At 37.1% G+C, this 26,748-nt stretch overlaps 1 protein-coding gene across 2 annotated transcripts in view; it reads left to right on the forward strand.

The window, feature by feature from the left end:
- LOC109209503 (piezo-type mechanosensitive ion channel homolog) overlaps nt 3,852-26,748 on the forward strand; it is a 28,668-nt gene continuing 5,771 nt past the window's right edge. The window contains exons 1-16 of one of the 2 annotated variants that reach the window (XM_019372784.1): nt 3,852-4,183; nt 6,984-7,064; nt 7,476-7,632; nt 7,765-7,922; nt 10,293-10,449; nt 10,556-10,742; nt 15,268-15,383; nt 15,911-15,995; nt 18,267-18,482; nt 18,572-18,749; nt 19,936-20,064; nt 20,193-20,366; nt 20,511-20,744; nt 21,315-22,856; nt 23,461-25,940; nt 26,324-26,716. In XM_019372784.1, coding sequence (XP_019228329.1) covers nt 4,135-4,183; nt 6,984-7,064; nt 7,476-7,632; nt 7,765-7,922; nt 10,293-10,449; nt 10,556-10,742; nt 15,268-15,383; nt 15,911-15,995; nt 18,267-18,482; nt 18,572-18,749; nt 19,936-20,064; nt 20,193-20,366; nt 20,511-20,744; nt 21,315-22,856; nt 23,461-25,940; nt 26,324-26,716 — 6,336 coding nt within the window. In that variant the 5' untranslated portion in view covers nt 3,852-4,134. The remainder of the gene's footprint in view (nt 4,184-6,983; nt 7,065-7,475; nt 7,633-7,764; nt 7,923-10,292; nt 10,450-10,555; nt 10,743-15,267; nt 15,384-15,910; nt 15,996-18,266; nt 18,483-18,571; nt 18,750-19,935; nt 20,065-20,192; nt 20,367-20,510; nt 20,745-21,314; nt 22,857-23,460; nt 25,941-26,323; nt 26,717-26,748) is intronic. The other variant, XM_019372791.1, reaches the window with a different exon arrangement.

Consider the following 26,748-nt stretch of genomic DNA (forward strand, 5'->3'; position numbering starts at 1 on the left):
ATATATATATATATATATATATATATATATATATATATATATATATATATATATATATATATATATATATATATACTCGGTAATAAACAAAGTTTTTAATCATTACTTATTTATTAGCCTCGCCAAGCATTTTAGTAGTAATTTCCCCTCCCAAAAAATACCCAAAATCAATTCTCACAAAAACCGTAAAACTGGTATAAAACAATAAACGAAGAAGAAGAGGAGTATTGCAGAGAAAAGTAGAGGGAGAAAATTCTTATTGATTTTGGGATGATTTACAATGGAATAAAACCCTCTATTTATAGGGAGAGGGTGACTTAGCCACCAAGCAATGAACCCTAGAATCTCTCTAAATATGGACATTCACCATAAACAGGATTCTATTTATAACACTCCCCCTGAATGTTTATTCAACAGATAATGTGCCTCGTTAAAACCTTAACTAAAAGAAAACCCAATGGGAAAAAAAATTCTAGAAAAGGAAAAAGAGTACACATGTTTAGAAATGCGCCTATTGGTTGCCTCGTTAAAAACCTTGCAAGGAAAACCCAGTGGGACAAAACCTTGTAAGGAAAAAAGAGTACAACGCGTATTAACTTCCCTTGATGAGAGCATCAATTCACATCCTTAAGCATTTGCATTCCAATCTTGTGCACCATCTTCAAAAGATCTTTGGTAGATATTTGATAAACAAATCAGCCATATTAATTTGAATGAATATATTGCACCTTGAAATCATCATTCTTGATAGAGATGGATTGTCTTCATATGATCTTGTTGTAACCGTCAGTTCAATATCTTCACATAGAGGTGAAAACTCTTGGTATCGTATTATCATGCCTATAGTTATAGCAAGATACATTTGTGCACAAATTGCACTGAGGAAGTAGTACTTCAAGATCAAGAATTGTATATGCTTCAAGCGATTTAAATCCTTCAAGGATTGTCATATAAGTCATACAATAGACTTTAATAAGATGCATATCAAGTTTTCATGTCATGCTAGGCAAATAAGATATCGAAAACTGATTGCACATATCATTGGCTTCATACTTTCAAGTGTTTGAACTACATGTCTTTCATAGGAAACCAAATTCTACTTGAATTGTTTCTCCAGACTTGAGGTCCTCATATATGTTTAGCGCTATTATAGATGTCGTCAACAAACATTTTATATCGGTTCGAACCTCCTTATTTTTCATAAAGACATAACATAGAGACCTCTTCATTCTTATATTCAGGTACCTGAATCTCTCATGAGATTTTATGAAGTGTTATGTCATGTGATCTTCTAGATCACTTGCCTCCTTTATTATGATCATTTCGATCATTTGCTCATTTTCTTTATCAAGAAGTTTATTTGAAACCGATTTGTCTATATGCTGTAAGCGTACCATAGACTTTGTCCTTCTAGGACTTAATACGAGCATTTGCAATGAGAATATAGTTACTTTCTTTGGGTCAGCAAATGCGTCTGGCATGCTTTGCAATATATTGCAACTGAATTATCCTTTTATGAACTTCAAGTTCATATTATCTTATTCGAGGATCTAGATGTACAAGTGATAATTCATTCCACGTAACATTTTCTCAACTGTTTATCATGTCTCCCCCTCATGTTAGAAAAACTAATTTGTTTTCTCAACTTTGAGAACCCATCTTTGTGCGTTATGGTGTTAATCAAAATATACACCGCACATCAATAATAATAAGATGGAATTATTTGGTTTCTGACCATGAACCACTTGTGAGGGGAGAATGTAATATACTTTCATATATAACGTATATCAAACTGATATATAAAACTTTGTTCTCATAAGCAATTGTTTAGCTATTAAGTGGAGGCATTCAATAAATTATTTTGCTAAACCAGCTGTGATGTAGACCAACTTATCAAGATGAACTTCTTGAATAGAAAATCTGGAATATGCTCTAAATTAAATTATTGAGCAAGTTACCTCGCAAACACCATGTTGCGGGTTAATAATAACCGCACATGTAACCATCTCATAGATGCATCTTATGTGGTATACATGGCAGGTGAATGGGCCCATATTCACCTTTGATGTTTCCAGCATTCATGGGATTCAATCCCGATTTTAATTGGTCTATTAATTAATGAGAAGAAGCAATGTAAGAGAATTCGTAAAGAACTTTCTAGTTCTTTAATATTTACCCATGTGAATTCTCTTTTATTTTTGCACATCATACTTGAATTAACATGGCTAAACCAATTATGCCAACTGGATAAATTATCAATATTGATAAACTTTAGGTTTACACCATGATGTGTGCAATTATGAATAAACTCCAAGTTTATTATGATATGGGTTTTTATATCAATAAATATCCACTTCATTGTGGTATTCTTTTGTTTATGTAGTACAAATTGGAGAATAAAGCGGGTGGCTTTTCACATACATATTACCCCGCTACAAATTGTAGTAATAGAAGATATTAAATATTTCCTTTATTTATAGTCTCAATATAATCAACCGCTTTCGCGTATACTTTGAAAACTGAATAAGTTTCTTTGAGACTTACTACAACACAATACCTTATTGGTAATTAATTGTATTTCTCCAAAATAGTATAATTGGCTATTGCAGAGTTCTCAATTAATTTTGTAGTACCACATATTCATCAACACCCATATGGTGAATATCTATTTTAAAGAGAAAGTTATACCATTATGGTTATGGTCAAAATTATGTGCAAGATCTGTTTCTTGCATTACCGTTGTCTTTTAACAATCACAATGCCAAAATATTTTGGCGTACAATAGGTACGTGACCAATGACCATTCATGCCATAATAATGACATTATTTTCTTATATCATCTCAAACCACCTTTTAGAGGTGAGTGCGGTATATTCACCACCACTAGCACGTTCATATTCTTTGAAGAATGAATATGTATTCATAAATCAGATGTTGTCACATTCACATCATGAATGGACCATAATCATCTATATGTGCTTTATAAAATCTCATGTCAAATCGATGACAAATATTACTTTCACAGAGTGAAGGATTATTTTGAGAATCCTTATTATTCTCATTATCACAATGATGACGATTATAATTTCGTCTATTGCCACGTCCACATCCATTGATACATTCATAGTAATAATTTTGTCTTCTTTCAGACTTATCACATATTGCTATCACATTCTCTTAAGGGAATGAGAATGGAGCAAATTCAATGGGACGGTTTTTCACTTCTTGTGCTCACGACCATATATGACTTTGATCATGGCAAGACATAGAAATTTTACCACTTCGGGTGGTTATATTTCTTACAAACTCCATTAGAGTTATAATCAAACTTTGTTGTCTTTGCTTGTATTTAAAATCAAAGTATAGAATAAAAGAGAAAAATACGGTAAAATACTTACCTTAAGTCCAGAATTTAATCATGAAGGAAGTTCATCGAATAATTGACAATCATTATGCTCAATCCCAAAGCTTCTACTCAATTGGTTAGAGTCTCGTGCTGAAGACGTGTTATAAAACAATAAAAGAAGAAGAGTATTGTAGAGAAAAGTAGAGGGAGAAAATTCTTATTGATTTTGGAATGATTTAAAATGGAATAAAACCCTCTATTTATAGGGAGAGGGTGACTTAGCCACCAAGCAATGAACCCTAAAATCTCTCTAAATATGGACATTCACCATAAATAGGATTCTATTTATAACAAAAACCAATTATTTGAAGATAGAACACAATACTCAATGTTTATTATTATTTTTAAAATGTAAAACCAAAAGTAATCATCATTTGAAGATAAAAACATAAAATACTTTAAATTACAGGAATACCCTTGTGTTCAACCCATGGCTAGAACAGCCTCGTGTCTCAAACTGGAAGAACCCCATTGGTCAAAATTTCCTAGTATGAAAACGATCAAATCAGGCCCTCTCTGTAGACACACCATCAATTCCGCTTCTCTCAAATACAATACAATTACTTTAATAGAACCCCAATTTCTTAATGGGGTTCTTCTCTAATCAAGATTTGGTCAATCTTTGATTATCTTATAGGCCTCAGTAGCTTTTTGTGATTTAATTTGGCCTCTCAAACCAATCTTTCATTGGATTGAGTAATGTGGATGAATTGATAAAAAGAGCTGTAATGGGAAGTTTTCTTCGTGGTTTTGTGTTGCCATCTCTGCTATTATCAGGTAAAGATTTAAACTTTATCTCCTTTACTAATTTCTTATTCCAGATTCTTGGTAAAAGTACCTAAGTGCTGTGTTATCTTGAAATGACACTCAAATATAGTTGCATGATGTTGACTTAAACATTGATTCATATTTCACAATCTTGAAATTATCTCAACGTACTAATTACTCTATAGCTCTAATAATTAGTTGGAAGATGTTGACTTTGGTGAAGACTGTGATCTGTCACCTAGAAATCTTGAACAGTATTTGAAGTAACAGTCATGTTAGGCTTGAGCAATTCAAGTATACCACGGTCTGTGTATTTGCGGTTTGGAAGTTTAAATTACACGAGCAGCATTAGAGCATATTGTGTAGCACTTTCGGACAGCATGTAATGTTCGAATACTTACAGAATATTCAGGTCATGTATCTTAGAAAAGAAGTTACTAAGGGGTTTACGAATGCAGCTGTTCAGGGGTAGGAGAAGAATGGGGGTTTATTGTATGTAGCCTTCCCGTTGCATTTAAGAGGCTATATCCATGTCTCACGCCCGTTACCTATGGGTAAACAAAGGAGCAACACTACCATTTCCCCACGGCTTGCCTCCTTAGAAGTGAAATCATGAAAGAGTTAGCGAATCTTTAGAATGTAAAGACATGAATTGTTCAAAAAGCTACGAATTGAGTTTATCGAACGTTTGCTTAGTAGTGATAAATAGGATTACTACCGACCTTAAGACCTGGTCAATCAGTTACCGAGAGTGTTGGTATTCCCCTAAAGCCTGCATCTTTTTTTTGATGGGTAAATAAAATATTATATAAATATTTGCACTAAGCCAGTGCAACATGTGTAATTACAGGTTGTGCAAATCAGCAATTGCGTCTAAAATATCATCTACATCTGGTACAGAAACTAGTTTGCATCAAAAAGAGATCAACAAAATGCATTTAAGTTTAAGGCACTGTATATTTCTTCTTTTGCCTTCAAAAATTCTACTGTTTCTTTCAAGCCAGACAGACCACTAGATAACTTGAGGAACAGTGTTCCAGGTCTTTTGAGCTTTCTTGAATGGACCCTCCCTGGTCCAGCACTTCAGCATTTCTATAATGGAGTTAGGCATGGTCCAAGACATACCAAATATTGAAAAGGACATGTTTCATAATTGGCTTGTAACCCTGCAATGCAAAAAAAGGTGGGTAACTTCTTAAGGCCTCAAATTCTGAAATTTTGGGCATATTGATCAGACTAGATGTATCGCAAGCATATCTTCTATACAAAATAAGCAGTTTCTGTAATTCTACTACTCCAAAACTTGGCGTGCATTTAAGGCCTCGTATTCTGGAATATTTGGAACCTTGTCTTGCAACTTCAATAAGAAAATTGAGGCTACTATAGAAAATTCATGCATTTTGTAGAGTGAGCTATGTGATAAAATATTTAGTAGTGGTACTTTTTCAGCCACTAGGTAGTTTTATGAATCACGAGTAAAATAACTGGAATAAAATTACAGTAATTTCGTCATCCAGAACATTTATATATGCTAAGTATTTTAAATCATGTAAAAATTAACCGATGTTTTTAATCAACTCAATTCTTTAGATCCTATAAGTAGAACATTTGTGCAGTCTTAAAAGGCTAGGTGATCTCTTCCCATCTACCTAATCTTTGTGGGTAGATGTAACCAGTAACTGTGCGGGTGGGGGGTAGCAGTTACGCGGTGGAATAGTCAAGGTGCACATAAGCTGACCTCGACGCCACTGCCATAGAAAAATGAACCTCTGTGCAGTGTACAAACACACCAATTGTATCAATTCATACATTATTTTATGGTTTCAACCAACATGGAATAAGTATCTATTGGTACTTGATCTTCAATTGAGTTGTAGGCTTCCATTGTGGTATGGTACAAGTACAGTGATTGCCGATCCCCTTGTCAGCGTCCCTAGATCAGGTTTTGTGAATTGTGGTGGCCTGGAAATATCTGGAATAGATAGAGGGATTGCAAATACAGGCCCTTAAAGGCCTGGAATTGGGGCATAATTGTTGTAGTTGTACGATTCATAAAGCCGACTCCAAGTAGTTTGGAGTTGAGGCATAGTTTTTTTTATATCTCATTCTATGCTTGGCATTTTACTTTTCTATTTTTTTCCTTTGGCCTAAAAGTAATGTCAAATTAATCCATGATTGAAGTTAGTAGAAAGAGGAAATTCTGGATAGCAGCAAGGTCATAAGATATAATGATTTGGTAAAACTTGTGAATACAAGGAGTAATTGCCCAACTGAATTTCACCACCAAGGATCAAGACAAGAAGAAAGAGAGATTGGCAAGGGTAGTTAAATATTGATGACTGCGGTCAATTATGATGAAGGGTTTGAAAAGAGAGCTACCCAAATGTAATTCAAACATAGTATTGGGTCTGTGTCACTTTCAGAGTCCTTTCCTGTTTCTGCTATTGAACGAGTAAACTATTTTTGTCGGGCAAAAAGTGGGCGAAGCCCATATGCAACAATTATACAGTAGTCAAGGTTTTGGTTCTTGATTATTTTAGTATTTGAGAACTGCTGGTCCTCCATGTTGTAACTCTCTACTATTACTCTCTAATGAAATTTTCTTTTTCTATAAAAGTTATCTCATTTTTGTTTTCAGTTTTATATTGTTAAGTCTGACATAATATCGAGTAAAGTCACCAATTAGAAAACCGTCACTCTTCGTAGTTTTGGTTTAACATATGTCCCTTTTGTGGGCATTCTTCTGTAACTTAACTGACAAAGGTTCTTCTGTGACTGAACCTATCTTATCTCTGCCGTCTCTATGCAGCCGGTTTACTCAATTGGAGTTTGATTTCTCTTGTCAATTTGGTATCTTCTCTTCTTCTGCGGTTTACTGCACCAAAAAGAGGTAAAGTTGCTTTTGCAAGATTCGCTTTTCCTAATTTTAGCCTTGATTAAGGATGCATTTCAAAGATGAAATTTCCTTCTCTTCATGCTATCTCTATTTTTTTGATAATTGGTCAGTGTTTTTTGGCAATATCTGGATGAGTCATTATGTTCACTTTCTGCACAAGCACCTGATCCTTTTGAAGGACATCCAAATTAGATAATGGTGCAGAAGTATATGACATCTAAACCAATTATCTGAATGTGCATTTGTTATTGAATACATCGAACAGCATTAGCAATATGAATCTCTCTCTCTCTCTCTCTCTCTCTCTCTCTCTCTCTCTCTCTCTCTCTCCCCTCCCTCTCTGTGCCCCCCTCTCCCCCTTTTTACACATATTTTATTACTCATAAATGTTTTTGATTTATGTAGGATTCCGTTTCAAAGGGAGAGTTCTGTTGTGGTTTGTTTTTCTATTTTCAGTTCTTACTGTTCTGCTGGAAGTGGTTTTTCTTATTGTATCTGCTATTTTGGGTGCGGAATGGGCATTAGCTGATGCCTGGTGGATGAAACTTATTGGATTGATGAAGTGAGATTTCATTCCTTCTTCTTGCTACCTTTTCTTTCCCCTAGTGTTATTAATTCACTCTTCCTTTTCTGATATTCACACAACATTCTGGATAAGGACGTATGAAGAACATTGTCGTATATGCTTTTGCAGACTGAAGTCATGGAGGTCGCCCTCAGTAATTTATCTCTTGGTTCTGCAACTATTAGCTGCTGGTGTTACTTTATTTGAAATCCATGGCAACAGATTTCGCTTGGCTCAGCTGCAGGATTCCCACTGGGAACATCTCTTATCAGTTCTGGAACAAATTGGTAAGTTCAAGTCAAATATAACTCCACCTAATTGAATGCTAATCATCTTCTCACGAGTTAAGCATATTAAATAGGAAACTTTTTCTGCATATAGTTATTAAATTTGAAAAGTTGAATATGTATCATTTAATATGAAGAGCTGGGCGATCTGGATTTGTGCTTATTTAAGCTTTTATTAAAGTTAAAAAAGAAGTTTAGACTAGGGATGTTCAAACATCAAAATATATCAACTAAGCTTTTGTTATCTTCTCTTTGTGCTGGATCCTGGATGTTGTATATCTGTCCTGCTGGTATCAAAGCTCAGAGTTCTTTGTGTCGATGTGTAGTCCTGAAACCAGTCGAACCAAATCTATGTCCTGAATAATGCCTCTATTTGTTTTGAGATTCGCTAAAGATTACCGTATCTTTTGCAAATAAGAGGTGTGACGTTGATATTTCCTTATCGACCACTCCCTTTACTCCAAAGCCACAAAGGTAACCTACTTGAGTAGCTTGTTCCAGCAGCTTACTCATGGCTTCTATCACAAAAAAAAATAACAACGAAGATAGCGAGTTCCCTTGTTTAATTTTCGTGTTGCTATCAAAAATACAAATAGAGACCTGTTTACCATATTGGAATATCTAACCGTGGATACATAGTGATAGATCCATCTACTCCATTTGTTTTACTAAGGTATATTATTTTCATTAATCTGGTAAATTCCCGTGCACAAGCCGTATATCAAGAAGTAGAGAACCTACACAATTTAATATGGTTCTTTCCCAATTTCACCCAATCTTCCAAACAGACAGGAACTTCATGGGTGCACCATAAACTAAGTATAAGAGGCTATTTCTCAGATACACAAATCATTTTCTAACCCCTCACAAGCTCTCTGACTTCTCGCTAGAAGAATATGACAGTCCAACTGGTTCAAGAGGTCAAAGGAAGGGGAAATTCCCAGGGACTTAAGTTTTAGAATGAATATTCTGGAGTAGGAGGTGGCGGAATGCCAAAGTTTGGTTTTATTGCTCTATGAACAAAGTTCTTTGCATGACTACTGGGATTCTTGGAGGTAGGGTGGGGAGTACTGTTCTTTTTTCAAAAGTCTTATTATAATAAGCTCTAGATTGGGGACGAATCAGCCTTTCCAAGCCACATCTATGATTGGATCCCCAGAGCGCAAAGAAAGTTGTGTTTCTCCACTTGGGTGGCAGCAAGACGCGATTCTGACAGCTAAAAACTCGAGGAAGAGGAGGATTACACATGTCAATTGGTGTTTCATGTGTAAGAGTTTGGGCGAAGACGTGGATCACCTCTTTTTACATTGTCAGGTAGTAAACGGAGGCACTATTTAACTAGGCTTTTAGAAGATGGAGGAGACGACAGAGGGTGTGGGATAGTGCTCCCCTGGCACTCATGTTGGTTGTATGGAAAGGAAGAAATAGGAGGGTTTTAGAAGGGACATAATGGTTTTGTGCATTTAAGGAATACCCTCTTATTCCTTATTTCTTTTTGTGCACCTTGAGGTTCCAACTTGTATAGAAGATTGGATGTCTTTCGTAGAGAATCATATTTCTTTTTAGGTTCTTACATTTTTGGTATACCTCTGTAGAAGAAAGTTTTATTCCCGTCATAAATTTGAATTATTTTACCTAATCACAAATAAGGACACAACACAATATAATGAAATTGGTTAGATATTTTTTGTGGTCTTACATTTATCTCCTTGAACTTGGTACATTGTGTCTATGGCTCCATTGGGAGTTGTATCTTTACTACATAACAGCTAAAGATGATGCACGTTGAGGAATGTGATTTCTCACTGCAAGCATTTTAAAGACAAAGTTAAATAACGAATAAACACTGATGGAGCTGATCTTTTTACTATCTAAGTTTTATTGGCTACTCATATTCTGAACATATTTATTCCAGTATGGTACTTATTGTATGTAAGAGAGTGTGTGTATGTGCGCGTGTGATTTCATTAGCAATATAATCATTGTTTATTGTGTTACTTGTAAAATATCATTCATCTTATTATGGTTGATATTGCTGAGCTTGTTGTTTACTTTGTTTTTCGGGTGTAAGCAGGATTTCCTGTCTGGATTTTTTTTTTTTTTTTGCAATTTGATTTTTTTCTTTTTTCTTGTTATGAATACTAGGGCTGTTGGGTTTGCTTTGATTAATAGCTGCAGTATGTGTTTGTAAGGTTCTCTACTTTTTGGTACTATATGGGCTGTTTTCTTGCCCCTTTTAATGAAATTTATTACTTCATAAAAGAAAATAGCTTCAGTATGTTGAGCTTCAATTATTTTGCATTTACCGAAAGATAAAATTATGTTCTCTTTCAAAAGCTGACTTTATTCATCTTATGTTTGGCATGGAAGGTTCCTGTCTTAGAGTGAGTTCTTGCTTATTTCTGCCTGCTCTTCAATTGATTGTGGGAATTAGCAATCCCTCTTGGCTTTCTCTACCGTTCTTCATTTGTAGCTGTGTGGGCCTAGTTGATTTGTCTTTAACAAGCAACTTTTTAGGTTTATTCAGGTAATTATATCGCTGATCCTTTTCTGTTTTTTCTGTATTAAAATCCTTTGTCCTTTTGCTGCTAAATCCTAAAGGAGTTTTATTTTTCTTCTATTGATGAATTTAGGTGGTGGAAGTTTCTCTGGCTATATGCTGGTTTCAACATTTGTCTGCTTTATTTTTATCAGCTCCCTATCGCATTTCCACAGATGTTCTATGTAGTAGCTGATTATATTGGTCTATACAAGATATCAACAAACTCTGGTTGGCAAGAAATCTGTTCTGGCCTCTCTCTTTTGGCATTCTACTATTTGGTACGCTCACATCTTCTACAGTAAAGTCAATTTTGGAATTAGCTAGCACTACCTTCATGATTGATATTCTCTTTGAACAAACTGTTTCTTCAGATAGTTATGATATTGAAGCATTGAGTTCCCTTTTATCTGCATTCCTAGTGCTATATACATGAGGAGGAGCTTGACTGACCTTAGCCTACTGCTTTTAAAAGTGAAAGCGCAAAAAAAAAGGGCAAGGTTTATAGGGCTTGAAAAGAAAAGCAAGAAGTGAAGCACAAAATTTAAGGAAAATTAGAAAATACCAGACACATGAATTTTGTTCAATAATAATCTTAGTTGCAATTAACATGATTAATTTCAGCATCAGATATACACTAATGCCGATATTAAACCAATTCTTGTTTAAAAAATCCGACCGTTTCGTTTGGATCACTTTGGGTGTCATTTTTGATGTGCACATTCTCTGAAGTACATTGCTTCACCTATGAAGCTATAGGCCCCCAGTTTGTGCCAAAGTGATGAAGTGGTCACTTTTAATAACACTGTGTAGGTTGCACCTGTTGTAATCACTAGCAATTGTCATTTCTTTGATGTGCTTTATTCCTTGCGCTACCCAATATAAATAAGTGCGCTGCTGACTTTTTTGAAAGACAAGGATTTTACAGAGTAATAAATGGCTAAATGCTAACAAGGAACTGAGCATATGATCTTGTTATCAAGAATTTGTGTGTTATTTATGGTGGGATGAAGAGTCCAAAGGCCCAATTATAGTATTTGTCATAGAGTACTACAAGTTACATAACCATTACAAGACACAAGATGAATTAAAATATTGAAATCTCCCAGCCCCATCCCAAGACCAACTATCCATTGGTCTAACCATTTGCTATTTCTCATAAAATCTTTAATTTATCACGGATCAAGTATTAAGATAGAACGGGCTGGTGAATGCTTTTGATACACGGGGAATTGTCACGAGCTTACACAACTGAGTTCTTCTACTTCCATTTTTTTTGGCGTATTATGTACTGTCTTCTTCTCTTTTGTTCTATTAAATATACCATTCAACTTCCTTCTCTTTCTTATTCAACGTAAATTACTATCCACACCATTTCATTTGTTAGCTTGTATATAAATGAGACTTCCAGCAAAACTACTTATCTCCAACTGTTTTTTCAGCTGGCTGAAACCTGTTAGCTTTTTTTACTCAGCAGTTCTTGCAACCACTTTATGCTTGTACTTAACAATGACAGTTCGATATTTGTCATCAATATCAAGTCGCAAATCATTGCAGCAGGAACCTCTTGATGGGAGTACTCAACCTAATGTTTTTCTAAGAGTATTTTGGCCTTATCATAGATTTACATGTCAGTAAAAATATAGAGAACTTTTAATATAATTATTATTATTACTATTATTTATATATATTTAACTTATTTCACTTTTATTTTTATTTGGTATGATGATGGCATGAGTTGAGCTTAAATGGAGAAATATGGTCAGTGAGGATTCATATAGCTGACCCCAACTTGTTTGGGATTGAGGCGTAGTTGTTGTAAGGTTGTGACACTCAGGCCCAGGATTTTTTCCTACTTTAGTTCCAGATTTGGGTATGTGCACCATCTTATTGAAAAGATTAAACTATTAGGGAGAGGACACTTATCAAGGAAAAAAAGAACTACTGTGGAGGGGACATTCTGTGAATTTCATGATGCCTCAGCACGACTTAAGACTTAATCCGCAAACCTTTACAAAGACCTGAAGATGAAGCCGTTGCTTGTAGTATTCTCACTGAGTTGCTACCTCAATGCCTCATGTTGTTTTCAGCAATCTGGTCATTGTAACATCTATTGAAAAGCTTGAAGGCAGACTCTGATGTGTTCGTCTAGCTTTGCATCTCCTTTGGACGTTCTTGTTCTTGTGCTGACAGTCATATTAATAAAATTTTGTAGGAGATAGAGAACCTAAGTCTGAAGAGAGATCGAATCAGTTGGCTCAGCTCTGAACATGCTCTGTGATAACCTAAGCTTTCTAGCTCTCACTGCTTGCTTCCCTTCTAATATATATATTCTCCTCGTCTACTGAGAGTTCTTCAGATGAAGGTCTATTTAACATTAATGTTTTCATAGTTTTGCTAAACATCTGAAGCATTTAAAATCCCTGATTTTTGTGTAAATTAGTTTCTGAAATAGTACTTGGCGGCGTGGTCAAAGTTGAATAAATCTGCAGAGAATGAGAGCTATTGTGTTATGGTCACGCAGAATGGATCTTGTCACAGGGCGATTCACCGGAAAGTCTGTGTTGAACAGATCCTTTCCCTTGTTTCTATTCCGTGAGCGACCTATTTTGATAACAATAAATAAGCTCGTTAAAGGGAGCCTATAACCTTAGAACTCGTTAGAGAGAGCCCCAGATCTCTTGTTTTTTAATATAAATCTTGCCTGCCTTTCTTTATTCCTTCTGTCTCTTTAAATAGAGTCTTATTACAAAGCTATTAAGCTTAACTAGAAGTCCACAGATATAAGAAATCTACTAAACTAAGAATTCTAGTAATATTAAACTACTGACTAAACTAAGAATTCTACTAAACTACGAATGAGTGTGTAACATTACCCCCCTCCTCTTTAAAGAGCTTGTCCTCAAGCTCGAAGTCTGGATAAGCATTACGAAAATGTTCAGCATCCTGATCAGCAAGTTCCAACCAAAATAGCTTCTTACATTGATGCCCAATCGAATACAATTCATCACAATTATAACACAATCCCTTTGCCCTTCTCTCTGCCATTTCAGCTCGCGACAACTTCTTTATGAAAGGAGCAGATGAACTTACCAACTTTGGTTCAGTAATACCACCTGGTGCATTGCTGCCCTTTGGAGTTGGAATTGTTGAACTTGTAGTAGTACTGAAATAGCCTTTAGTCCCTTGCCAAGTTTCACTTTGAGAAGATGTCGCCCGCACCAACTTCTGTTTCTTTTCAAAAGCTCGAGCTATATTCATGGCATGAACCAAATCTGGTGGACTACGCATTTCAACATCAAGCCGAATGGAATCGATCAGCCCGGCAGTGAAAAGACTAACTTGCTGGTCAACACGAACACACTTACTGGCCCTAGCTAACCGTTCTTGAAATTGGCGCTGATATTCTTCAATTGAGCCTGTTTGCTTAAGGTTAACCAGATCACCTAGTGGATTACTGCCCAGTGGAGGCCCAAACCTGAGAGCACAATATTCTTTGAATTCAGACCAATCAACAGAGGGATACTCTTGTTCCACTTGATGATACCATAACTGTGCCTCACCTAGAAGATGGAATGCTGCCAATTCCACCTTATCTACTTCATTTGTTCTCTGATTGGAGAAGAATTTCTCACCACGGTGGAGCCAAATCAATGGGTCTTCAGATCCGTCAAAAGTAGGAAAATCCAGCTTTGTGTACCTTGGTACTACACTATTTCCTGTCAGCTGATTAGGCCGATTCTCTGGTCTGTAGGGTTGGTTGCCTACATTGCTGCTCGCTCCAGCATCAGAATCCTTTCCTTGATTTTTGTTAAACCCAACAATGAACTCCTGCAATTATAACGATAGTTGTTGCAGCTGATTAACCATCCTTGATTCAGATTGTGCCACCGCTTCTGTTATTCGTGCTTCGTTGGCAGCCTGCGCCTCTTGAAGGAGAGCCTGTAACTCTTCACGTTTGCTTGGATCGCCCATAGTGTTTGGCTCTGATACCAAGTTGTTATGGTCACGCAGAATGGATCTTGTCACAGGGCGATTCACCGGAAAGTCTGTGTTGAACAGATCCTTTCCCTTGTTTCTATTCCGTGAGCGACCTATTTTGATAACAATAAATAAGCTCGTTAAAGGGAGCCTATAACCTTAGAACTCGTTAGAGAGAGCCCCAGATCTCTTGTTTTTTAATATAAATCTTGCCTGCCTTTCTTTATTCCTTCTGTCTCTTTAAATAGAGTCTTATTACAAAGCTATTAAGCATAACTAGGAGTCTACAGATATAAGAAATCTACTAAACTAAGAATTCTAGTAAAATTAAACTACTGACTAAACTAAGAATTCTACTAAACTAAGAATTTTACTAAACTACGGATGAGTCTGTAACATATTGTCACCATGCTGTAGCAGTTTTCTTCATCTCTTCATCTTCCTGTATTCCATCTTCAATTTGAACCTGTTTCTTTTCCTATTTTTGTTCAAGCCTTCCCCCTATTTCCATTTGATAGATGATCTGCACATTCTTAGGGATCTACTACTCCAGGTGCTCTTGTTTCATGCAACTGTCCAGAACTTTGGTACTGCACTAGTTTCTTTTGAAAGATTCAAAGGGAAGAACTTTGTATTTGGCCTAACCTGTGATTGATCCAGCTGTGAAAAGTTTGCTTTAGAATAATTTATTTATTTCCATTTCATGTGTACTTTATTAGCGTAATTGTAAATGCTGTTTTTTAAAACAAATGCACTTTCCAGCTGATTCTCAACAGTCCGGGTAGTTGGAGTGGATAACGACCTGATTTTATTGACGATATGCAGATCTCTTTGGTTAAGGATGATTTGGAGGAAATGTATTTCATCATGACCATGAGCGAAGGGAACTTAACTGAGCGGCTTCTTCCCTTGCGGCATTCCTTTTTTGTTCGCGAAAACAGGTCAGTGCTACTGTATTAATATTTTTCGATCTATCTCATGCCACTTATTTGATTACCTTATTTAGTAGTTCGCTGCACCAATTTGCATACACAGTTACCTTAAAAAGTGCCATTTACATCTTTTTTCTTCTTCTTTTGGTTGGGGAAGGGTCTGTTTGAATACAAGATGATCCTATGTTGTACATGGCTGATGCCACACAGAAAAATTCTCGAGTTACAATAAAGTCCGTATCAAATTTGCTCAAGTATGAGCAGTAGTGTTGCCAAAGTTTGAAATCCCACTTGTTAAGACTGGTGACAATGGAAATCATGTTTTCCTTCCCTAGAAAATTTCGAAAGATCATACTTTGACAGTCTGGACTACATTTTCTGTTTTTGGTTGTGAATCCTTGCTGCGGAATGCTTTCCTTGCTGATGATTATGGGAGAGTTTCTTTTACATTTAAAGGTTTCCTATTACTTAAAATTCTTGAGGGATACATTTAACGAAGTCTTGCTTAAAGCTTATAAATTCTTATGTGATTGCAGATCTGGTGTGAGGCATACTAATGTTTTATTGAGGAGAACAGTTTTCCGAATTTTCACTATCAACTTTTTCACGTACGGCTTCCCGGTACATGTCCTTAAACGACAATGAATTGTGATCTGTCCTTTTATGTCTTTGCTTTTTCCTCTTTGATTTCCTTAAGTGCCATGTCCAAAAAGATGTAATTTGTCTGCTCCAAATCAGATTGCCACACGCATCACATTCTTGTGGCTTTTAAGCCAGATAACATGAAAATGTCTGGAGATCTGAGCTTTATAATGATATAATCTAACCAATCAACCAGCTTAAAACATTTGATTGAGAGATCATATAAATTGTTACATAGAACAATAAGATATCTTCTTCACTAGTTTCATTTGCATTTTCCTTTGTTCTTTGGTTTTGATTCGTTCTTGAACGTAGCATATTATTTAGAAAAATTCAATTTGTTACTACCAACATTAAAATTTTCCTTCTTTTGATCATTATAAGGTAAATCTTATTAAAGAAATTCAGTGCCTAGCTAGTACTGAGATAAAGTACAAAGATATGCTGGAACTTTCAAATAATATATTACAAACACATGCCACGTCTTATTTTACCTTATCAAAAGAAAAACTACTTCTAGTGAAGTTCGTCTTGTCAACGAATCCAGAAGGTTTTAATCAATGTTTTCCCTCGGAAAAGAAATCCTCAGATTCATTCTGAAATGTAAGGTCACTCTGTTCAAATTAATATAACTCATTCTGTTAGAAATTAACCTTTAAGTAACATATCACGTGATGACTTGATGGGTGATTTCAGTTGCAAAATTCAAATGCTATAGTAGATTAGTGCCACATTATTCATTCCAATCGAAAGTTAATCTCCTCTCAAGCCGACATTCTCGCTTCCGCTTCGTCCACCACCGCTCGCGCGGAGGCTTCTCTCTAAGGCGGAACGCTCCCCTACCGATGTATTTTACATCCCACAGCTTCGGCAGATCGCTTAGCCCCGTTCATCTTCGGCGCAAGAGCGCTCGATCAGTGAGCTATTACGCACTCTTTCAAGGGTGGCTGCTTCTAGGCAAACCTCCTGGCTGTCTTGGATCAATCCAAAGCCCGAAAAGGTTTTTAGAAGGTTAAAAGGTCCGTTGAGCGTCTCAAGGCTATGTCATAATAGATCCGAACACTTGCCCCGGATCGACTTCCAGATCATAATTGCTCTAGTAAATAATTAAAGAAAATAGATAGATGGGAGATAGAAAAATAGAAGAGAAACAAACTAATTATAGAAATATCTCTCTATCTCTAAGGTTCACAAGTGCGCGTCGAGCCCATGCGAAGGGTTTGGTTAAGATATGCCAGATTCCACCAAGTATACAAATGGAACCTAACCATACATGTCCTCTGATTATATCTTCTAAATCGTCCACACTAACAATCCATCCTTCCCCTCCAAAAGGGGATTTTAGTAAATAACCAAATATGATACTCGGGCTAAGGGTCAAATTGGTAATTTTTCTTACATCTCCCCCTCCCGGAGCCCAGGTATCATATACGCCCCCAAAATAAAGAGCCTTGAATACTAAAAGAAAAGCACCTAGACCTAACAAGATTAAGTGAATACCTAAAACTGTGGTCATTTTATTTCGATCTTTCCAGACATAACCAAAGAAGGGAAAAGATTCTTCAAGTGTCTCAGGTCCCAGAAGTGCATGATAAATGCCGCCAAAGCCCAATACTGCAGAAGAGATTAAATGAAGTACTCCAGATACAAAGTATGGAAAGGTGTCTATAACTTCTCCCCCAGGGCCTACCCCCCAACCTAGAGTAGCTAGGTGGGGAAGTAAAATTAATCCTTGTTCATACATGGGCTTCTCTGGTACGAAATGGGCCACTTCAAACAGGTTCATTGCTCCGGCCCAGAATACGATTAATCCAGCATGGGCTACATGAGCCCCTAGTAGTTTACCGGATAAATTGATAAGTCGGGCATTCCCGGCCCACCAAGCGAAACCAGTGGTTTCTTGATCACGACCAGCTAAGGCTAAAGTTCCATTAAAGAGCGTTTCCACATGGTAGAACCTCCTCAGGGAATATGACGGAATTGCCACATATGAAATCTTCTCCCATCAATGATACGGAAAATATTGTCCATATTGGCTTTAGTCCTATTCTTTTGGGGTCCCAATAGGACGGAGGTGCAAGGTTTTCTTAGTCCTTTCTTGACATCTTTTCTTCACTAACTTTTTGAAAATTTTATATGTATTATACTATTTTGTAACTTTCCTAATTTCATTTTGTATTGGATCCCCATAACAAGTTTTATTCACCATCTTCGCATATATGCTAAAACTTTTGATGGAAAATGTGACAGGTCTCATTGTTTGCCCTTTCTTTTTGGAGCTTCCATTTTGCAAGTATATGTGCGTTTGGACTGCTTGCATATATTGGCTACATCTTGTACGCTTTTCCATCCTTGTTTCGTCTACATCGATTGAATGGGTTGCTTCTAGTCTTCATTCTTTTGTGGGCAGTTAGCACGTATGTATTTAATGTGGGCTTCGTTTTCCTCAACTGGAAGCTCGGGAAGGTATTCTTGTACTTAGCTGTTAGTTTCCAGTCATGTCATATTGGTTAGTTCTTGCAAGTTAATGAGTTCATTTTGTTGTGAACTTTCAGGACATGGAGATCTGGGAGATGGTTGGGTTGTGGCATTATCCTATTCCTGGCTTCTTCCTGCTCGCACAGTTTTTCCTTGGAATCCTTGTTGCAGTTGGTAATCTCGTAAATAACTCTGTTTTTCTGTGCATGTCAGATGAAGAAAACCAATCATCGAGTGACAGCTTCGGTGAAGAAGGTACATATAGCTATTTTAATCTCAATCAGAAAATAGAACTGTGTCCTCGTATTTACTCAGTCAGACTTCGATACTCTCCCCTATACTAGTTGAGTTAGCTAAGCTAGCTTGGTAGTTTTATGCTAATTGGTCATTGTTGTATATATAGCTCTTTGTGGTAGGAGTAAAGAAGGGTTGGTGCTTCCTTAATATGAACATTGAAATAAATACTGGTGTCCAGATAATATATATGCTTTATGCTGCTTTATTGATTTGAAAAAGAGAATGATACAGTTCCAAGTTATGGATGACGATTCAGCCAGCATGTACAATTTATTTGAGGATGACTTTCATTTTCTGGGTTGACTCGCCGTCATTGTGGGTCTAGTGTTGTGATGTTAAAATAACTTGCTTACGTTTCTTGAAGAATGAGGTGGCATGCGCTTACTGCTAGGATTATGGAAGTTCTGAAATATTGATATGCATATGGATATTGGTGGGTGTATAGGTAGTCCTCTTATTAGCAGAAAGGTGGCAGATTGCTAAAGTAATTCTTTCACTTGTTTGGGTCGTGCTCTAGGATTTACATCATAAATCGGACCTTCATTAATATTACTATTTGTATGTGTCCAAAATTAGTGTGACACACCGACCATGCAGAACTATAGTGTCTTTTGATTGGCTAAAAGCAAACTTACACTTGCCACCACAAAGTAATTCTATTTCTATTATTGTCTGGAGTGTTAATTTTATTGATTCACCATCTAAATGGGTGAGATCATGATTACTTATTCTCTTCTGTTATTTCAGTGAATGTTGAATGCGGCGAGTTTCATTGTTTTCTATACATTAATCATCTGGAAGAGTCACATAAATTGAGTGCCATGTATCTGGCTATTTTGGCTGCTTTTTGGTTAGCTACACACTTGGTTTGATGCTTTGAACTTTCTGTAGTGTAATCTGGTCATATCTTCATTAGAAGATGCAGAAGTTGTTTGTTTGCTGTCGAAAGCATGTAAAGGATTCATAATTTTCTGGCCTTTCCTTGATTTATTATTGATCAGGAATTCTTTTGATTCATGAAATGGGCACAAGAAGAATATATAAGATAATTTCTGCTCTATAATGTTTGTGCCTTTCGCTTAGATTTTTCATTTTTCCCCTACACTTCAGTGACATCCCTGTGTGTTATCTTCTTCTATTGCAGTGAAAGAAGAGACCAAAGTGTTGATTGTGGCAACAGTTGCCTGGGGATTACGGAAATGTTCTCGGGCTATTATGCTAGTATTAATATTCCTTATTGCAACAAAACCTGGATTCATCCATGCTGTATATAGTAAGTAGTATCAGACAGTCTGGTTTGACTATTGATGCATCTCATATAGTGTAATGGAACAAAAAGGAGTTTGAACTGTGGTGCATGATCTGGTGCAAGGTCATAACTGATTGTTTCTATTGTTTCAGTGGTATTCTTTTTTGTTTATCTTCTGAGCCACGATATCAATGAAAAGATGCGCCAGTCTTTAATCCTTCTATGCGAGGCTCATTTTGCCATCCTGTATATTCTTCAGCTTAATCTGATCTCTAAAACACTGGAACGTGAAAGCTCATTGAGTATGGTGATCCTATCTCAGTTGGGTATGTATTCTTTTGATTTGCATGGTCTTGATTTCCTCTACAGGATGAATCGTTAACTCATTTCTCTCTGCTCTTGCACCTTTTCTTTCTTAATTGAATTTGCTTTTTCTTCATTCTTTGATGCATCCTTCCAAACTCCTGTAGGCCTCCTCCAAAGTGATAGCTATTGGGACTTCCTCGAAATAGCTGTGCTTGCATGCTTCTGTGCAGTTCATAACCATGGCTTTGATGTGTTATTCTCATTTTCAGCCATTGTACAGCATACACCTTGTCCTCCTGTGGGATTTAGCATTTTAAAAGCTGGGTTGAACAAATCAGTCCTGTTGTCTGTTTATGCCTCTTCCAGCAGTAGAGACCATGATCATGATCATTCACATGGTATGATTTTCTCTCCGCTAATTCGTTTATGGTTGTGTGTTTTTTAATGTGCAAGGAAGAAATTTAAATCATCGGTCACTGCATATTCAATTCAGATGTGCTTTCTCATGGTCTAGTAACCTTCTGATGAATACTGTGCGTGCAGCAGATAGATGTCATTGGAAGACAAATTGACTGATTTTCTTTTGGAACTTCAAGTAATACTCCCTCTGTCCCAAATTATGTGTCATACTTTACTTGTTAGTCTGTCTCGAAAAGAATATCATACTTCCTTATTTAAAAACAATCTAACTTAAAACTTCCTACTTTACCCTGAATGAGATGATTTGTAGCCACACAAATATCTATGACTCATTTTAGATCATAAATTTCGAAAGTTTTTCCTTCTTTCTTGAACTCCGTGCCGAATCAAACACCGCCACGTAAAGTGGGACGGAGGGAGTAGCAATGTATATTCATGAAGTTATCTTGTTTAGTGTTGGGATATTGTCATTGTATGAATTCTGATGTATTAAAACGTAATTGGTCCTACACTACCGTCTCATCCTAATGTTGTTGATTTCCTTGCAGAGAAAAGGATAGCTTCATACCTCAGTGCCATAGGGAAGAAATTTTTGTCTGTATATAGATCATTTGGAACCTATATAGCTTTTGTGACCATTCTTATCACTGTGTATCTGGTGAAACCCAACTACATATCTTTTGGGTACATCTTCCTTCTTCTCCTCTGGATCATTGGAAGGCAACTAGTCGAGAAGACAAAAAGACGCCTATGGTATCCATTAAAACTCTATGGAATTTTAGTGTTTGTTCTCATCTATAGTTTGAGCATTTTCCCAACTTTTGAGGCCTGGATGTCCAGAAATTTTGATATTCAGTTGTACCTTGGCTATGACCATGGAGCATCACTATTGGAAAATGTATGGCAGTCTCTTGCAATTGTAATTGTAATGCAAATGTATAGCTATGAAAGGCGACAAAGCAAATACATCCATTCGGAAGATCCTGGTCCATCACAGTTTGGAATATTTGGTTTCGTCAGACGGTTTCTGATTTGGCACAGTCAAAAAATTTTGTTCGTTGCACTGTTTTATGCATCTTTATCTCCAATAAGTGCATTTGGGCTTTTCTATCTTCTGGGTCTTGTTCTCTGTTCAACCCTGCCAAAAGCTTCCCGAATACCATCTAAGCTGTTCTTGATTTACACTGGACTTATAGTGGCCACTGAATATCTGTTTCAGATGTGGGGTAAAGAGGCTGGGATGTTTCCTGGTCAAAAGCATTATGCTTTATCTCTTATCTTGGGCCTTGAGGTATATAGACCAAGCTTTTGGGGACTTGAAGCAGGTTTGAGGGCTAAAGTGCTGGTGATTGCTGCATGTACACTTCAGTATAATGTTTTCCATTGGTTGGAAAAGATGCCAACTTCTCTTTTAAATGGCACTAGATCTGGGGAACCTTGTCCACTGTTTGTCTCAGAAGAAGATATATTGCCTTTAGTTTCCGATGGGGAAAACAAGCCAGCTGCAAACTCCAGTGGATTGTCTACACAAGGGATGCGGGCAACAAGCAAGTCATGGCCATACTTTGGCCAGAATATCCATCAATCTTCTCATGGCGTGTCCTCTACCACAGGAGTCTCTGATGATAGCAGTAGAAGAAAATATTCTTTTGGTTCCATCTGGGGAAGCAGAAAGGAGAGTCATAAATGGAATAAGAAGCTTGTTCTTGCACTGAGAAAAGAAAGACTTGAAATGCAGAAGGCTACCTTGAAAATTTATTTGAAGTTTTGGGTGGAGAATATGTTCAACCTCTTTGGGCTTGAGATCAATATGGTTGGACTGCTTCTCGCCAGCTTTGCTTTACTTAATGCTGTCTCCTTGCTCTACATTGCTTTGCTAGCTGCTTGTGTTCTTCTGAGACGACGAATCATTCGTAAAGTTTGGCCGATTTTTGTATTTTTGTTTACTTTGATTCTTCTGCTGGAGTACTTTGCCATGTGGAAGAGCTTGATGCCTTTAAATAAGCACCTACCAAGTCAGTCCGTGCATTGTCATGATTGCTGGAGCAGCTCGGATGCATATTTTGATTATTGTAAAAAGTGTTGGCTTGGTATGATTCTTTCAGTAGTATTTGGCATTGTATTTTTCAGCCACATCTGGTTTTTCTTTTACCTCCATGCATTATCCCTATGTTCTAAAATTTCCTGTTTTTTTTCTAATGATAAGGTAGCAATAAAGTTATTGATGTATGGGAACAAACCTGCATACAAGTACCAAAAAGTAGAGAACCTACAAACAAATACGATTCCCTATAAAAGACACCCAATAATTTTCTTTACACATTGGAACCTCATTGGTGTACCAAACAAACTAAGAAAACACATTATGTACGAGATTCTCTCCTTTTTGGTATTCTATTTGTATACGGGAGAGTTTCCCATTATTAATAAAATTATTTACCTTATCGAGAAAAAAAATTCCAGAACCTATCCATTTTGGATTTGAATTTCACTAACTTGGAGAACAAATAGTTGAGATGAACAAACAGTTGAACAAGTTATTGACATGTTTACTGGAACAAAATATCCTTTTTTTGCGTGTTGTTTTAACTATCTACTTTCAGATCTAACGCCTGTAGCTAGTAGTTCTGGATGTTTTGCCGAAAACCTTTTTGTCGTACTTGCTGAGCTGCTTTTGACTTTTCCTTGTGACAGGGCTTACTGTTGATGACCCTCGAATGCTGATCAGTTATTATGTGGTCTTCATGCTTGCATGTTTCAAGCTCCATGCTGACCGCACATCCAGTTTATCAGGGTCATTTACGTACCGTCAGATGGTCTCACAGCGCAAGAATTCTTTTGTGTGGCGAGATCTATCATTTGAAACCAAAAGCATGTGGACCTTTCTTGACTACTTGAGGCTCTACTGCTATTGTCATCTTCTGGATCTTGTACTTGCTTTGATTCTGATAACAGGTACCCTCGAGTATGATATTCTGCATCTTGGATATCTTGGCTTTGCTCTGATCTTCTTTCGAATGAGGCTTACGATTTTGAAAAAGAAAAATAAGATATTCAAGTATCTTCGCATATACAACTTTGCTGTTATAGTTCTCTCTCTGGCCTACCAGTCTCCATTTATTGGTGATTTCAATGCGGGAAGATGTGAAACAATAGATTACATTTATGAGATGATTGGATTCTACAAATATGATTATGGCTTTCGAATTACCTCGAGATCAGCTTTGGTCGAGATCATTATTTTTGTGCTTGTCGCACTGCAATCATACATGTTCTCTTCCCCAGAATTTGATTATGTGTTCCGTTATCTTGAGGCGGAACAAATTGGTGCTGTTGTACGCGAGCAAGAGAAGAAAGCTGCCTGGAAGACTGCGCAGTTACAGCACATTCGTGAATCTGAGGAGAAGAAACGCCAGCGAAATTTGCAAGTGGAGAAGATGAAATCAGAGATGCTCAACCTACAAATACAGCTTCATAGTACTGAAGCAAATTCTGCTGCCACTCGTGGTGACACTTCTCCTGCTAGTGAGGGTTTAAGGAGGAGGAAGAATCTTTCACATCCGAACTTAGGGGAAAGACACCCAGATAAACTGGAGATAAATGTTAATTCAGACCCCGTGTTTTCTCATGATTTCCCTGAATCTCCAAGTAGTGCCAGGGCAGAAAGCCCATTGGCGACAGAACTAATGAATCACCCGATGGTAACTTCTATATGTGAGATAAGTGAAATTGAAGAAGATGCAGGTCATAATACTTTGAACCTGGATAAAGAAAACAAAAGAAAAGGCCAATCCAAGGATAACCCTTTGGTTTCTGCAGTACAGTTGATTGGTGATGGTGTTTCTCAAGTACAGTCCATCGGAAATCAGGCTGTAAGCAATATTGTGAGCTTTCTGAACATTCCACAAGATGACTCTGATTCTAATGGGACCTCAACTGCTGGGGATGGAATATCTTACGAGAGAGAGGGTGAAAATGCTACACACACTCATCTGGATCGTTCTTCTTCTCTGCAATCTGATAGGAGTAGAACGTCTGAAACAGCAAGTTTGCAAATTGGGAGAATCTTCCATCACATATGGTCCCAGATGCGTTCAAATAATGATGTTGTATGCTATTGTTGCTTTCTTCTCGTCTTCCTTTGGAATTTCAGTTTGCTTTCTATGGTGTACCTGGCAGCTCTTTTTCTATATGCTCTTTGTGTGAATACTGGGCCAAGTTACATCTTTTGGGTTGTCATGCTAATCTACACAGAGATATACATTTTAGTCCAGTATCTTTATCAAATAGTTATTCAGCACTGTGGTTTCAGCATCCAGTCAACTACTCTTCAAGAGTTGGGTTTTCCTACAAAACGGATAACATCTGCTTTTGTAATAAGCTCGCTGCCGTTATTTCTGGTCTACTTGTTTACCCTCTTACAGAGCTCTATAACAGCAAAAGATGGTGAATGGTTTTCTCTAGGATACAGTAATTGGAAAAGGAGACTCTTGGACCCAAAGGAGGACCTCGTGGCATCTGGGTGGAGTGAGAAGGCGAACAAGCTCTTCCTTCCCATAAAAAATATGGTAAAAATGGTGATTAGAGGCTGTTCTAGGTATTGGAAATCACTAACACAGGAGGCAGAATCGCCACCGTACTTTGTCCAGTTGTCCATGGATGTCCACATGTGGCCAGAGGATGGAATCCAACCGGAGAGGATTGAATCTGGAATAAATCAATTGCTAAGGCTTATGCATGATGATAGATGCAAAAACCAAAACCCCAGCCATTGTTCTTGTTCTAGTAGGGTCCAAATTCAAAGCATTGAAAAGAGTAGTGAAAATCCATACATCGCATTGGCTGTTTTCGAGGTGGTTTATGCCTGCCCATCGACAGAATGTACACCTGAACAGTTCAAGTCACTCACTCCAGCTGCTGACATAGCAAAAGAGATTCGTGGAGCACAAAGCATGGGTCTTGTTGAAGAAGTTGGATTTCCATACCCTATACTCTCCATCATAGGTGGGGGTAGAAGGGAAGTTGATCTTTATGCTTATATTTTTGGTGCTGATTTGAGTGTGTTCTTCTTGGTTGCTATTTTCTACCAATCTGTTATAAAAAACAAAAGCGAGTTTTTGGATGTTTCCCAACTTGAGGATCAGTTTCCCAAGGAGTTTGTATTTATGTTGATGGTAAGCATTCTTACATTTGTCTATGTCATGCTTTGCAGAAAAAAGATTATTAAAGATATTATCGGTGTTGTGGGGAAAACCAGATGGGAATAGCCTTTCTTTAATCATGGAGAAAAGTTGTTTGACTGAACTGGTCAAAGCTTCCAATACCGACCAACTAATAAAGAATGTAGATCAGCTGTCCTCTATTTTTCGTGCAGTATTTGTTTAGGTTTTATATACATATATTGGCAGAACTGCAATTCTGAAGGAATAGGCTATTGATTCTTGTACTCCATTTTGATTAGCAGGATACTGTGTAGAAAGCTGCTATACACTGGCTGAAATAGTAATAAAGCATAATAATCGGCCGTCTCTGATTCTCTTCTATGACCTTTCTGCAGGCAATATTCTTCTTGATTGTGGTTGATCGCATCATATACCTCTGTTCATTTGCCACAGGAAAAGTGATCTTTTACATTTTCAATCTCATTCTTTTTACATATGTCATCACGGAGTATGCTTGGAATATAGATGCACAGCAAAGTGCTGCTGGTTTAGCCCTCCGTGCAATATATCTAACTAAAGCAATATCTCTGGCATTGCAAGCCATACAAATCCGGTATGGTGTTCCACACAAGAGCACATTGTATCGCCAATTCCTCACCAGTAAAGTTACTCAAATCAATTATCTAGGCTACCGGCTATATCGTGCTCTCCCTTTCCTGTATGAATTGCGGTGTGTACTGGACTGGTCTTGCACTAAAACTTCATTGACAATGTATGACTGGCTGAAGGTGAGATCATCTATATCAGGAATTCCTCCCCG

Source organism: Nicotiana attenuata, chromosome 2, assembly GCF_001879085.1.
Source record: "Nicotiana attenuata strain UT chromosome 2, NIATTr2, whole genome shotgun sequence".
NCBI lineage: Eukaryota > Viridiplantae > Streptophyta > Magnoliopsida > Solanales > Solanaceae > Nicotiana > Nicotiana attenuata.